Below are 12,361 nucleotides of genomic sequence, written 5' to 3'. Positions count from 1 at the left end.
TATAAGTAGGGTTAGCCTTGGCCTTTTATCGCCCTATGGAAAATTAAGCGATGAGAAATTTCTAATTAATACGAAGTATAATCAAACATGTATTGTTGACTTGTATATATATTAGTGACAAATCCCTATTCAACATAACATTTGTGTTTTGTATATTTCGCATTTATAAATTTTAAGAAAATTATTTAAATTTGGTGGGAGTAGAAGATGTTCTGGGTGCGAATTTTTGAAAATTGCAATTGTTGATAGTGTTTTTTTACTGGGGTGATGGTTTTGAAATTTGGTTTGCCAAAATAAGAAGTGTCAACTAATAAGAACAGTTTTTAAAAAGTTGGCCTATGCAGGTCTCGAACCTGCGACCTTCGCGTTATTAGCACGACGCTCTAACCAGCTGAGCTAATAGGCCTATTTGTTAAATTTGTATATCTTAAACTACATTTCCAGAAAATACTTTTACGTATGCATCCTAACTGTTCGACGAAATGTCTCAGTGAAACTCAAGGCGGAAACAAATTATGAAAACAGTCCCGCAAATTTGCATCCAAACACACTTGCAATTAGAATAATGTTGAGACGCATCTCTTCTCATCTCTCTCCTCTTCTTCGAACCCCCAATTCATCTCTTGTTTCCTATGTCAATCAGGTACATTTTTTTGGCCTTTTCTGTTATCTTGCTATGCTTAATTTCTGGGTATTCTATATTTTCATTGATTTTTGAAAGAAATTTGGTTTTTAATTCATAATATATGATTTTGTTTGGGTTGAATGTATTGGGTTTTGTTAATCTTAGCTGGAAATACATTAATAAATGTGGAAAAAGTAAACCAATTTGGAAAATAAAAGTAGAAATATTGAAAAAGTAGACTTTTTAAGATTGATGAGCTAATGATTCATTGCAGATTGACTGTTTGATTGGAAATTATGTCAATGGCAATTTTTGTAATTGTGGATGGTTCCTTTTTTATCTGGGTACTAGTTTTTTTGAGAGCCTTGCTTTGAGCTTCACTGTTGAATCCCATATTTTTGTTTTGAGTGATTTTTGAATGGGGTAATCTATTTGTTAGATCTCGATTAAATTAAGTTTGGTAAAGATAACTATGGGTATCATCTGAAAATGCAGTATCTAAGATCCCTTTTTTGAGTTTTTCTGTTTGGACATGAAGAGAATAGGTTTATTAATAATGTTATGCTTTAGTGGACTTGAGAGCATAGTGTACTGTGTACATGCTCTTGACTGATGTGGTAATGATCAAAGGGAGAAAGAAGGGTCTATCTTTAGATTGCCAGCGGTTGTCACTAAAGTTGCGAGTACATGCTCTAACGTGCACCTAATTTAGTCATGATAGGAGGTTTATTGTTGTAATTGTATGAAGTTGTGAGCTTCATAAGGAAACTAATAGCCTTCAGGTCTATTCTCTAAGAAATAGTTCTTTTCCGGTGCTTCAGCGCATTTTTTTTTTCATGCTTTATATAAGCTAAAGGGGTGGTTTTTAAGTTATGTGTCCAAGAGTTAGTCTCGGCCAATTGATTAGTTGCATATTGTCACGAACCTTTCATTTGGTAAGGCTGAGCTTATTGATTCATCAATATATCTTTACCAATCATTTTATTCTTCAAATATGGTGACACTTTTTTTCTTTTTTCAAAAGGGTTTTAGTAATTCAAAGTAAATATCCTAGAGTAAAATATATGGAATTTGGGATGCTTAATTTGGAGATGTTGTCTCAATGAGACTAAGAAAGTTATGAGGAAGTACTAACAAGGTGCTTCTAGCTTGTTTGTTTTTTTTGGAGGGAAAGGTGCTTTTGGGCTATGGATGCTTGATTCTCAATGCTCAGGACTACTATGGGACTTAAACTTCCTCTCTGCCCCTCACCCAGCCACTTGCACTGCTGCACTGGGCATTAACTTATGCTGCTGTAAAATTGTCAGTGGCCTCTTTTGCTTGGTAAAATATTATAGAAGGTGGCACTCTACTAGTTGAATAAAAGGGGTGCCCCCGGGGGTTGGGAGGTGGGGGTGGGCGGGTGTGATATAGCTGAATATAGTCTCAGTAGGAACAGGTTTTTAGAGCAAGTAGAGACATACATTTATCCATTATTATCAGTAAGTCATGAAGTATGTAGTAACTATGCTGTTGTCTTTATACAGAATTCTACACGAATATTTCAATATTATAATGGTGTGGTATATTGTGGTTGGTAGTTCCCACTCAGAGCTCCTTCATGTGCCATTTCTGACTATCACTTAACGAAGTTTCTAAATTCTTGTTAGCATCTTTCATTAACCTACCTGACTTGCTTTTTCACAAAACTCAGGCTTCTCACTGCTTAAGGATGCTGGAAACATTTAGTACGGATACCACATTCCCGGTAATTTGTGATTACTGAATTTTAGCGGTAAACTTTGTGATGAATTATACTGCATTACCTTTTGTGATTGATGGATACAAGTATACAGATTTTTTTATAATGGATCTTGCTTGAGCAGGGTGGCTTGCCTATAGTTAAAAAGTATCAAGCTGATAGTGTGTTTAGCCTAAACCAATATCAGTGTTTAGCATTTACTTTTGTCTTATGGGCAGAACCCCTAATCATTCTTGTTAAAAATTATATATGATGGGCTATCTTTTTATGTTGACGGCACATTTGGTAAGTGGCCATATATTTTGGGAATATTGCTGAAAGACTCCATCCCTAAACGTGTGTTTTTCTTCATAATCTTCCATAACCACTCAATACCACTCCAAAGTGGTATATATTATACGGTAATGAAAATCAATGAAGATTTGAGATATTTGGGGATGGACACACATTAACATGGACATTGGCATGAGATTTTCTTCCCATATTTACTTAAAATGATTAGCAGCACCACCATTTATTACCATACCAGAGTCTGTGATGGTTTCTATCTTCTAGTGGTGTCAATAAACATTATCCTACTTAAATCACTTGGATAGTTTGCATCCCCTGGGAGTTGTGATGGGCTATATTATTCATTTGTTTGCATACATTGAACTGTTTGTGGCCTTAAAACTGTAGCTATATGGTTATGACATAAATTTCAAGTGTTTATGCTTGATTTTTCTTATCTGCTGCAGGTGCAAGGTCGAATTTTGTCCAAAGAGAAGCCACAATTCGTAGCTTTTGTCCTGGGTAGTACTCATGGTTTATTTATGGCCATATGTTCTTGATCCTAGAGGGTGTACAATTGACAATCAGAAATGTTAATATTTTTTATGTGCATTATTAATTGGCTAATTGTTATGCTCATAGGTGGTCCTGGAAGCGGGAAAGGTACGCAGTGTGAAAAGATTGTGGAGACATACGGATTTACACATTTGAGTGCAGGAGACCTGTTAAGACATGAAATATCCTCTAAAAGTGAACATGGGTACTACTACATTTCTCTCATTAACTGATTGTATGCTCTTGATATTTACCTTGTAAGTAACTTGCAAAACTTGAGTTTCAGGTCGATGATTCTTGAAATCATCAAAGAGGGAAAAATTGTTCCTTCAGAGGTTACGGTCGAGTTAATCCAGAAGGCTATCAGTTTTCCAGATAATCAAAATCACAAGTTCCTGATTGATGGATTCCCACGAACTGAAGAGAATCGGTTGGCATATGAGCGGATCGTGAGTCTCCTTTTCTTTCTGTAAAGGCTGGCTTTTGTGCAATTTTTGACCTGTTTTCCTATCTTCTCCACTCTCTCTAATGTAATAATATTTTTTTGTTTGTTTGTTTGTTTCTGTGAGTCTAATTTTTTTATATGTCCTGTTTCTGATGCAGATTGGAGCTGATCCAAACCTTGTGCTTTTTTTCGATTGCCCTGAAGAAGTGATGGTGAATAGAATCTTAAACCGTAATCAGGTGCTTTGAATTTTAAGGTTAAAAATCTAGTTTGCTATTTTATTTTATTTTCTTTTTTTGGAAGCTCATGTAATGAGTAATGTCTCTTCTTTGTTGTAGGGAAGGGTTGATGATAATGATGAAACAGTTAAAACTCGTCTAAAAGTATTCAAGGAATTAAGTCTTCCTGTTGTCAAATACTACTCCAAGAAAGGGATACTTCACACGGTAATTATTGACATATTATTTGCCTTTTGGAATAAGTCCAAGTTGTAGCTGTAAATAGTAGTGAGCCAGTATTTTTCTGGTGTTGTTTGTTGCAGAAATTGTGTTTTGTATAGAGCACCATGGGGCTGTGACACTGATAGCACATACGAAGTATCTATTATTCCTTGCTTTGGTACTACGTGGTACTTTTAAGTAGGTTTTTGGTTGAGGATCATAGTAACCCAAAAATAATTTATTTTGTCTATGCAGATTGACGGAGTTGGAACTGAAGATGAAATATTTCAGCAAGTTCGTGAGGTTTTTTCTGCATATGAGGTATTTCCATGGGGATGGGTGTCCGCATTAGGCATGTTCTAGATAAGAGGGATGGCTTAGAGCTCTTTTCCTCTTGACAAACACAACATTCTTAGGAAGAAACTTAACACTCCTTTAAAATCACTCAATAGGATTTATGCATGAACCTTGACGATTTGAAAACTACATTACAGGGTTCTTTTGTCCTTTCCAGTATATGCAAACGTAGCCATTAAATCTGATCCTCCCCTGCTAACTCTGACTATTTCTTGCCATTTTCCTATGTTATCATGTATATTCTGGCTTCTGTGAGCTTCCTTTCTGTGCTTTTCTATAATTTTAATATTTCTGGTCTTTAATTGGCAGCCAATAATTAGATGATGGCTCAATGAAGAAAGAATAATGAAGTGGATCCTTTTTTTTTCCCAGACGGATGCTGCTGAAGAAGAGGATGCTGCTTGACTCCTGTAATTCTGAGAAGGTCAACCAGTCTCGTTTTCGAGCTAAAATTACAAGTTTATAGCTTGCAGGATAATGTCACTTCCTTCTCAAGACAAGAGGGATCAATACTCGATAGATACTTTGGGAGTAGATGAAATCATCTATCCCCAATTCTGCTTCCATCTCAAGTTAGGGAGTGGATAAAAATTACAAGTTCAAAACTGAAAATGAAATACTTTGTATAGATTTTATCAGTTTTACATGATAATTTTCCATTACATTGGGAATTTGGGAGGAGTGGATGATTTTTATGATTTGTCCACTTCCATCTTTTGTGCCTTTTCTTTTTCATAGGCCATATTATAAGTCTATATTGCAAATCTTGATGGTGCAGACTTATTGTCTGACATTCAACTGGTAAATTGTTCATCTTTGCTGACACTGGAATGCTTCATATCTATGCTAACTAATTTATCTTTTTGTCAACTGTCTCAACACATTAACAATAACTCAAATTTGTACAAGAATTTACTAGTTTTATCCTCGTGCATGCTTGGTTTTGTGTTAATATTCTGTATAATTAACTTGTCCATCCTAAATTTTTGATGATTTAACCGACTACTATACGACCAGCATATTAATACGGTGACTAATCTGACTACCAGGTTAGTAATTTTGTTACTATTACTATGGCAATTTATAATTGTATTATTCTTAAAACTAAAGTTAATTTATTAATACAAGAGACCATCTATATTAGAGCACAAAACAATTTGGATCAGACAAAGTTCTAATTTGACAGAACTCGAGATTTGACATTGATGAATACACTTTCACATTGTTAAGAGTACAACTTTCGAGTACAACTTTCTATTACGAGTTTTCCTATCTCTTCATATTGTTAGCTTGATTTTCTTTTTTGATAGGTTTTTGTTATCTTGCAAAAATGCTGGCAACTTCAGCATCTTCAACTCCTACCAATTCCTATTCTTTAACTATAAATTCTATCTCAAACAATAATCTTAAGAAACCCAGAAAACATAAACCAAGATACGATAACCCACATCTAACTAATCCTAACAAAGGCAACAATCTTTCATTTTTAGCTTCATCTTCAACCCCACTTCTTCCAATCAAACAAATCCCAGAAAATCAAACCAGAATTCAAGCTCTTGATGCAGTCATTCGTGATCTTGAAGAAGCAAGACTAAAAAATGGCATCATTGTTGATACTCAAACTTATTGTTCACTTCTTGAAACTTGCTTCCGATTGAAGGCCGTTGATCATGGAGTTCGAATTCACCGCTTAATCCCACAAAAGATTTTGAGCAAAAATGCTGGGGTTGTGTCAAAATTGCTCAGGTTGTATGCGACGAATGGCCGTATCGAGGAAGCACACCAACTGTTTGATAAAATGCCTAAGAGAGATGACTCTGCTTTTGCTTGGAATTCTCTTATTTCTGGGTATGCTGAGTTGGGTTTGTTTGAAGATGCTCTTGCAATTTACTTTCAGATGGAAGAAGAGGGTGTTGAGCCTGATAGGCATACTTTTCCTCGAGCTTTGATGGCTTGTGGTGGAATCGGATCGATTTGTGTTGGGGAGGAATTACATAGACATGTTGTTCGATATGGATTTTTCAATGATGTGTTTGTGTTGAATGCTCTTGTAGACATGTATGCTAAATGTGGTGACATTGTGAAATCTAGGAAAGTATTTGACAAGATTGTTTACAAGGATTTGGTTTCGTGGAATTCGATGATACTAGGCTATCTTAACCATGGACTATTAACAAAGGCAATGGAGATTTTCCATGACATGCTTAACGCTGGATATGATCCTGATCATGTTACCATATCAACAGTTGTCTCTAGGATTTCGTCGTTGATAATTGGAGGCCAAATGCATGGTTGGGTTCTTCGTCGAGGTCTAGAATGGAGTTTGCCTATCACAAATTCTCTGATTGTTTTTTACTCCAATCATGGCCTTTTGGATCAATGCCGGTGGTTGTTTTCCCACATGCCAGAAAAGGATATTGTCTCGTGGAATTCCATCATATCTGCTCATAAAAATGATCCTCGAGCATTAACATATTTTGAGCAGATGGAGAATACTGGTGCAACACCTGATGCCATCACATTCGTTGCTCTGTTATCAGCTTGTGCACATCTAGGTTTGGTAAATGAAGGGGAGTCTTTCTTCTCACTGATGACAGGCGAGTATGAAATCACCCCGATGATGGAGCATTATGCTTGTTTGGTAAATCTTTACGGAAGAGCAGGGTTGATACATGTAGCTTATGACATTATAACAAGGAAAATGGAGTTTGAGGCTGGTCCAACAGTATGGGGAGCTTTGCTGTATGCTTGTTTCCTACATGCCAATGCAGAAATAGGCGAGCTTGCTGCTCAGCATCTTTTCGATCTGGAACCCGATAATGAGCATAACTTTGAACTGCTAATAAGGATTTATGACAAATTGGGTCGATCAGATGATTCTGAAAGAGTGAGAACAATGATGGTAGACAGAGGTTTAGACTTATAGATAGCATGAAAATTTGACTGCTTTATACTCTCGGATGATGATGGTAGACAGAGGTATATCCAAACCTCCCGTCTAGTTTCTCTGCCCATGTAGCCGTCCAGTTACCAGAGAAAATTCCGATTCATGGTAACGTACTGGCCGAATCTAGCTTGCAGGAAGATCATTGTTGCATGCTGTTTTGTTCTTTATTACTAATATTACAATGTATTATACTTCATTGCTTGTAACGCTGAACTGTACATAATTGGAAAGTTACTAAAAAAGGCTATTCGAATAAGATGTGATTGTTGTATGGGATGCTGAATACCTTTTGCCAATATTGGAAAGTTGTTAAGAAAGTCTATTCTAATAAGATGTGATTGTTGTATGGGATGTTGAATACCTTTTGTCAATAATCAACTATCAGACTGCACGTATATCTACCCATTACTTTGCTGAACCATTAAGATTTAAGAAGGTTAGGAAGAAGTTGGTCTATGTCTATACTAAGTACGGAGTACCAGAAAGTCAAGCCCATCTATGACTCTATGAGAGTATGCGACTATGACAGTGGGATTGTACCACCTAGACACTTGAAATTCCAAAAGGTAGTTTTATAGTACTCGTGTTTGGTTCAAGTCGGGTTAGATAGTTTGATTCGGATCAAATTATCAATTCGGGTCAAAGATTATCAACTCTATTTATTGTATATTAGTAAAATTTATTTGTCATTATATTAGATTCGTTTTGATCGAACACTATTTACTAGTCCTTGTATTATCAGGAACACCATTTAATGATTTGGCAAGGGCAGTATTGTAGTCTATAGTAATACGTGTAAATTTGTTATGACCCTAATGATCTACTTCTTGAAGCAATCATGATGCTGCTTAGCGTGAAAAACAGCCAAATAGTTATAATTAATAATGATTAACTCCGTAATTCAAAAGCCCCCAAAGCAATTAAGTTCATACACTGTGGACTGTTCTAGGTCGACTTAAGGCATCATTGTAATTGAAAAATGGACACTCTTGATTGGCATACACACTTGACAAAAACAAAAGAGTTAAAACTTTTGAAGTTGCACTGCTTGTACAAATGCATAACTAACGAAAAAATGAAAGAAGTTGTTTATCTAGTCTCTTAGTGTCATGTAAGACCTCCCACATGCAATTTTGACTTTTTAGTAATGTAGTGGCAATTTCCAATAGTCTAAGTACCTAAGATTGCAAGTTTTTTGAAAATATAACTTCATAATTCCTACCTGTAACCAAACGGCTGCACACAAAAAGCCCATCCAACATATTATTGTACACAATCTGTTTCATACATGATCAAAACCAGCTTGCAAATATTGTTAGTGTGCCCATACTTGTCATTAAAGAATGACCTAGTAAAAACCAAGGAAATATTAGTTATACTAGCACTAGTTGTGAAATCTAACACAAATCCAACTCAAAATGGGTCCTCCCAAAAGTGGATAAAGAACAAAGACATGTGAACACCTTACCCTTTCAATTTATTACCTTAAATCCAACCTCTTCACTATAAATACAACCACCTTCAATATTATTGCATTACATGAAATTCATACATCATTAACATCCTTTCATACCTAAAAACAAATATCTTTCATGGCTACTCTTACTCTCCCCCTCCTAATTCTCTCAATCCTTTCTATCACCGCCTTTGCCGCCACGGCCGCCGCCACATCCACCAACAACTTCATCAAAACAAAGTGTAGCTCCACAGCCTACCCAACAGTTTGTGTACAATCTTTGTCATCCTATGCTAACAAGATCCAAAAAAGCCCACGTCAACTGGCCCAAACTGCCCTAATAGTGAGCCTAGCCAAGGCTCATTATGCTAAAGCCTATGTGGCCCACCTGGCCCATTCCAGTGGGCTTAGGCCCAAAGAATCTGGATCTGTTAAGGACTGTTTGGAGGTTATAGGGGACACAGTGGGCAAGCTTAGTAAGTCGGTCCATGAGTTCCAAACCGCGGTCCGAGGCCGGTCTAGAGACTTTTTATGGCATATGAGTAATGTACAAACTTGGGCTAGTGCTGCTCTTACTAATGAGAATACTTGTGTTGATGGGTTTAAGGACCAAAATGCAAATGGTGGGGTGCAAAATGCAATTGAGGTGCAATTAAAGGGTGTTATGCAGTGTACAAGTAATGCTCTTGCTTTGGTTAATCAGTTTGCTAATAGTAAGTACTTTCCTAATAACGTATGATCATAATTATGAATGATTATGTGACCTACTATACCAAAGAAATGTAATGAGATAATTTAAGAAAATTTTGGAGGAATAATTCCCCTTTTTTAGTTTGGTTTGAAATATGTTGTATACAATCATATATGATGTATAGTAAAAGGTAAAGTAACACTTTGTTATTGTATATTGATTATTTCTTGGATTCAATTAAACTCCTCTTTAATCTCTTTTAGTGATTCTCCCACAATCCCTATCGTAAATTTGTAATGTTTCGTAAGGTCAAAGTTTACGACTTTAAAAGACCTAATTATAAAATTAATAGGGTGAATCTAAATCCACCTTGCTTCGAAATTTGTACATAGGTCGGGGAGAAAATATTTAGTTTACAGCCAGGTAGATCGAACATACATCAATATCATTTAGACGCAATTAAGTATAGATTGGGATTGTAAACTTGATAATTGAATTTAACGTTGGAGGCATGCCAACCATATCATAGTATGACTTTCATGTAATTGTTGGCATGAGAACTAAATGCAGTACGTCCTCACCCAACTGCATTAACTCGATCTAGTTAGATAGATCCATGTCATTAGTGGATTAAGAACCATATGTTTGGGCCAATTGGCCCAAAAATCGTTTTTTTTTTTTTTTTTTTTTTTTTTTTTTTTTTTGGAAAAATAACACATACAAGTATACAACCTTCTTTTATTGATTTTATTATAAATTTTTATGTCTTTTAATGAATTTTGAATAATTATAATTCAATTACAATATTCAATGGTCAATTAAGATCAATTGTGACAAATAACTAATTAGAACTAAATATTTCAAATGATTTTAAGGAAAACAATTATACTATCTCCTTTTATTTTTAGTTACAATAAAGAGATATTATTTGTGAGTTATAGAAACATTTTTTTGTTACAACTAAAAGTTAAAGGTAGTACTGTAGAATTTTTCCTTCAATGCATCTCGAAGTAGTAGGGAAACTTCCAAGTGTAATTAGCGTATGAATGGCCGTCTTCAAATTAATATTCATAGAATTATAAATGGCTAAAAGTAGGTGTATCCTCTAAACCAGCCAAAATACACCTGGTTGAACTTCAAATACATGAAAATTAAAGTACATCAAATTGCCAAGTGTAAATTGGATTTCTTCGGACATAATTTTTGACAAAATCTACTTCAACTTCTCCTCTCAACCTTGAACATTTTTTTTCGTCTTTGATGTAATGATGTATGTTAGTATGTTACTATCATATTCAAGGAACATTCTACAAAATTCAACGGCCATAAAAATAGCTAAATTAAAGAAAAAAGATTGATTAAGCCATAATTAAATGCTAAAAATTAACAATCGTTTCAGTAAATCACATTTTCCAAAAAAAAATAAATAAAAAAATTGTCTAGAAGGAATAATTTTTATTACAAGTTCCACTTACGCAAAAGCACTAGATAATCAATTTCCTCTATTTACTTGAACAGATAAAAAGTAAAAGTGGTGTTATTATTAGAATTGTCAATTAACTGAATTATTTTTAATTTTAAAAATAATTAACTTCATATATATTTGTATGAAACAATCATTAAAAGCATTAATTTACACTAATGTCAACAATCGACTAGTATAAAACATGTAGAATAATCTAGGCCAAAATATGATTAGAACATGATCAAAGGGTGACAAATTTTTTTAGTAGGGTCCAAAATTCAAGAAAAGAGCCATTAGGAGACTAGATTGAGATTTATTCCAAGCAATTAGGGGACCAATATTAAGACAAAACGTGTTAAAGAAAAACCAAGAGAAAATTCTAAAGCCACCAAAGTATATGTGGTTACCAATCTCCCATTGAATCACACCAAAGGCTCTCATTTTTACACCTAAAACATCACCCCTTCATACACTACAAAACCAAACCCAAAGTAACACCTTGGTTTTTCAAAAGAATCTAAACAAAGAATTTCCTAGACCACAACACAACATTAACTTCCTCTTTTTTATTTGTGTGTTAGAGCGTAACTTGGGCAAAGGAAATGGCAATGGCAACTTCTACAATCCCCGGGACCGGGTTCAAAGTACCTTCATTCGCCTCCGGTGAGAATTACGCCATGCTAATGAAATCGGTCTCGGTTCAAGCTCTAGTCCCCAGCCGGCCAACCCGAGCTCAGCCCATGATGAAGAATGTTAATGAAGGGAAAGGTATTTTTGCTCCTCTTGTGGTTGTGACTAGGAACATAGTTGGCAAGAAGAGGTTCAATCAACTTAGAGGCAAAGCTATTGCTCTTCATTCACAGGTACATCTACTTGTATGACTTATTCATGTGTACATTTATATGAATGTTTTAATCTAAATTTTAAGGAATTTGTGTAGGTTATCACAGAGTTTTGCAAGTCAATAGGAGCAGATTCCAAGCAAAGACAAGGTTTAATTCGATTGGCAAAGAAGAATGGAGAAAGATTGGGATTTCTTGCATGATTATATTGAAGATTGTATCAACCTTTGTAATGAAAATTTGTTTAGATATTGTCATTTGGGCATGTTGAGACCTTTGTGTAAAAGCTTATATACATTTCATGGTATAGATGTATTTTGTAGAATTAATAGTTGGAATTTTTATATTGCTTTTGCCAATTTTGATTGAACAAAAGAAGAATGATTTTCTCATATAGGTTGAGAAATGATCTAATAATCTTATTTTGGTGATTAAAAAAAAGATGAATTAGTGAATACTAATTAATTAATAATAATGATGTACTCCGTACTTACCAGTGAAATTCATTTTTTTAAAGGAATTTAGAT

The 12,361-nt window shown here is 34.9% G+C and overlaps 4 protein-coding genes and 1 non-coding gene across 8 annotated transcripts; 4 read left to right on the top strand and 1 right to left on the bottom strand.

Moving 5' to 3' along the window:
* Positions 1–332: 332 nt before the first annotated feature.
* On the bottom strand, positions 333–406 carry TRNAI-AAU. Its single transcript has one exon. It is a non-coding gene; the product is annotated as a tRNA-Ile (tRNA).
* A 64-nt stretch (positions 407–470) lies between these two features.
* On the top strand, positions 471–5,197 carry LOC110697257 (UMP-CMP kinase-like). Of its 4 annotated transcripts, none has more exons than XR_002506476.1 (10): positions 471–643; positions 2,319–2,372; positions 3,104–3,158; positions 3,279–3,396; positions 3,478–3,640; positions 3,795–3,875; positions 3,975–4,082; positions 4,178–4,254; positions 4,332–4,397; positions 4,806–4,823. XR_002506476.1 is itself a non-coding variant. In XM_021874622.1 (9 exons), the coding sequence occupies exons 1-9, from the start codon at positions 566–568 to the stop codon at positions 4,755–4,757; spliced, it is 738 nt and encodes a 245-aa protein (XP_021730314.1). In that variant the 5' UTR covers positions 471–565; the 3' UTR covers positions 4,758–5,197. The 4 variants fall into 4 exon arrangements, 2 of the variants coding, with proteins under 2 accessions (XP_021730314.1, XP_021730313.1); XR_002506475.1 differs by having other exon boundaries at positions 4,178–4,232; positions 4,806–4,821; XM_021874622.1 differs by lacking the exon at positions 4,178–4,254 and having other exon boundaries at positions 4,743–5,197.
* A 447-nt stretch (positions 5,198–5,644) lies between these two features.
* On the top strand, positions 5,645–7,725 carry LOC110697256 (pentatricopeptide repeat-containing protein At4g25270, chloroplastic-like). The gene has a single exon (XM_021874619.1). It carries the CDS (start codon positions 5,764–5,766, stop codon positions 7,357–7,359), a length of 1,596 nt encoding a protein of 531 aa, XP_021730311.1. The 5' UTR covers positions 5,645–5,763; the 3' UTR covers positions 7,360–7,725.
* A 1,005-nt stretch (positions 7,726–8,730) lies between these two features.
* On the top strand, positions 8,731–9,774 carry LOC110697420 (pectinesterase inhibitor 11-like). The gene has a single exon (XM_021874796.1). It carries the CDS (start codon positions 8,973–8,975, stop codon positions 9,573–9,575), a length of 603 nt encoding a protein of 200 aa, XP_021730488.1. The 5' UTR covers positions 8,731–8,972; the 3' UTR covers positions 9,576–9,774.
* A 1,639-nt stretch (positions 9,775–11,413) lies between these two features.
* On the top strand, positions 11,414–12,193 carry LOC110697255 (protein PROTON GRADIENT REGULATION 5, chloroplastic-like). The gene is made up of 2 exons (XM_021874618.1): positions 11,414–11,855; positions 11,933–12,193. The coding sequence occupies exons 1-2, from the start codon at positions 11,595–11,597 to the stop codon at positions 12,035–12,037; spliced, it is 366 nt and encodes a 121-aa protein (XP_021730310.1). The 5' UTR covers positions 11,414–11,594; the 3' UTR covers positions 12,038–12,193.
* The last annotated feature ends 168 nt before the right edge of the window (positions 12,194–12,361 follow it).

This window comes from Chenopodium quinoa, unplaced genomic scaffold (genome assembly GCF_001683475.1).
Source record: "Chenopodium quinoa cultivar QQ74 unplaced genomic scaffold, ASM168347v1, whole genome shotgun sequence".
Classification (NCBI taxonomy): domain Eukaryota; kingdom Viridiplantae; phylum Streptophyta; class Magnoliopsida; order Caryophyllales; family Amaranthaceae; genus Chenopodium; species Chenopodium quinoa.
The sequence above is the reverse complement of the archived record's forward strand: the minus strand, read 5'-3'. Positions and strand labels throughout refer to the sequence as shown.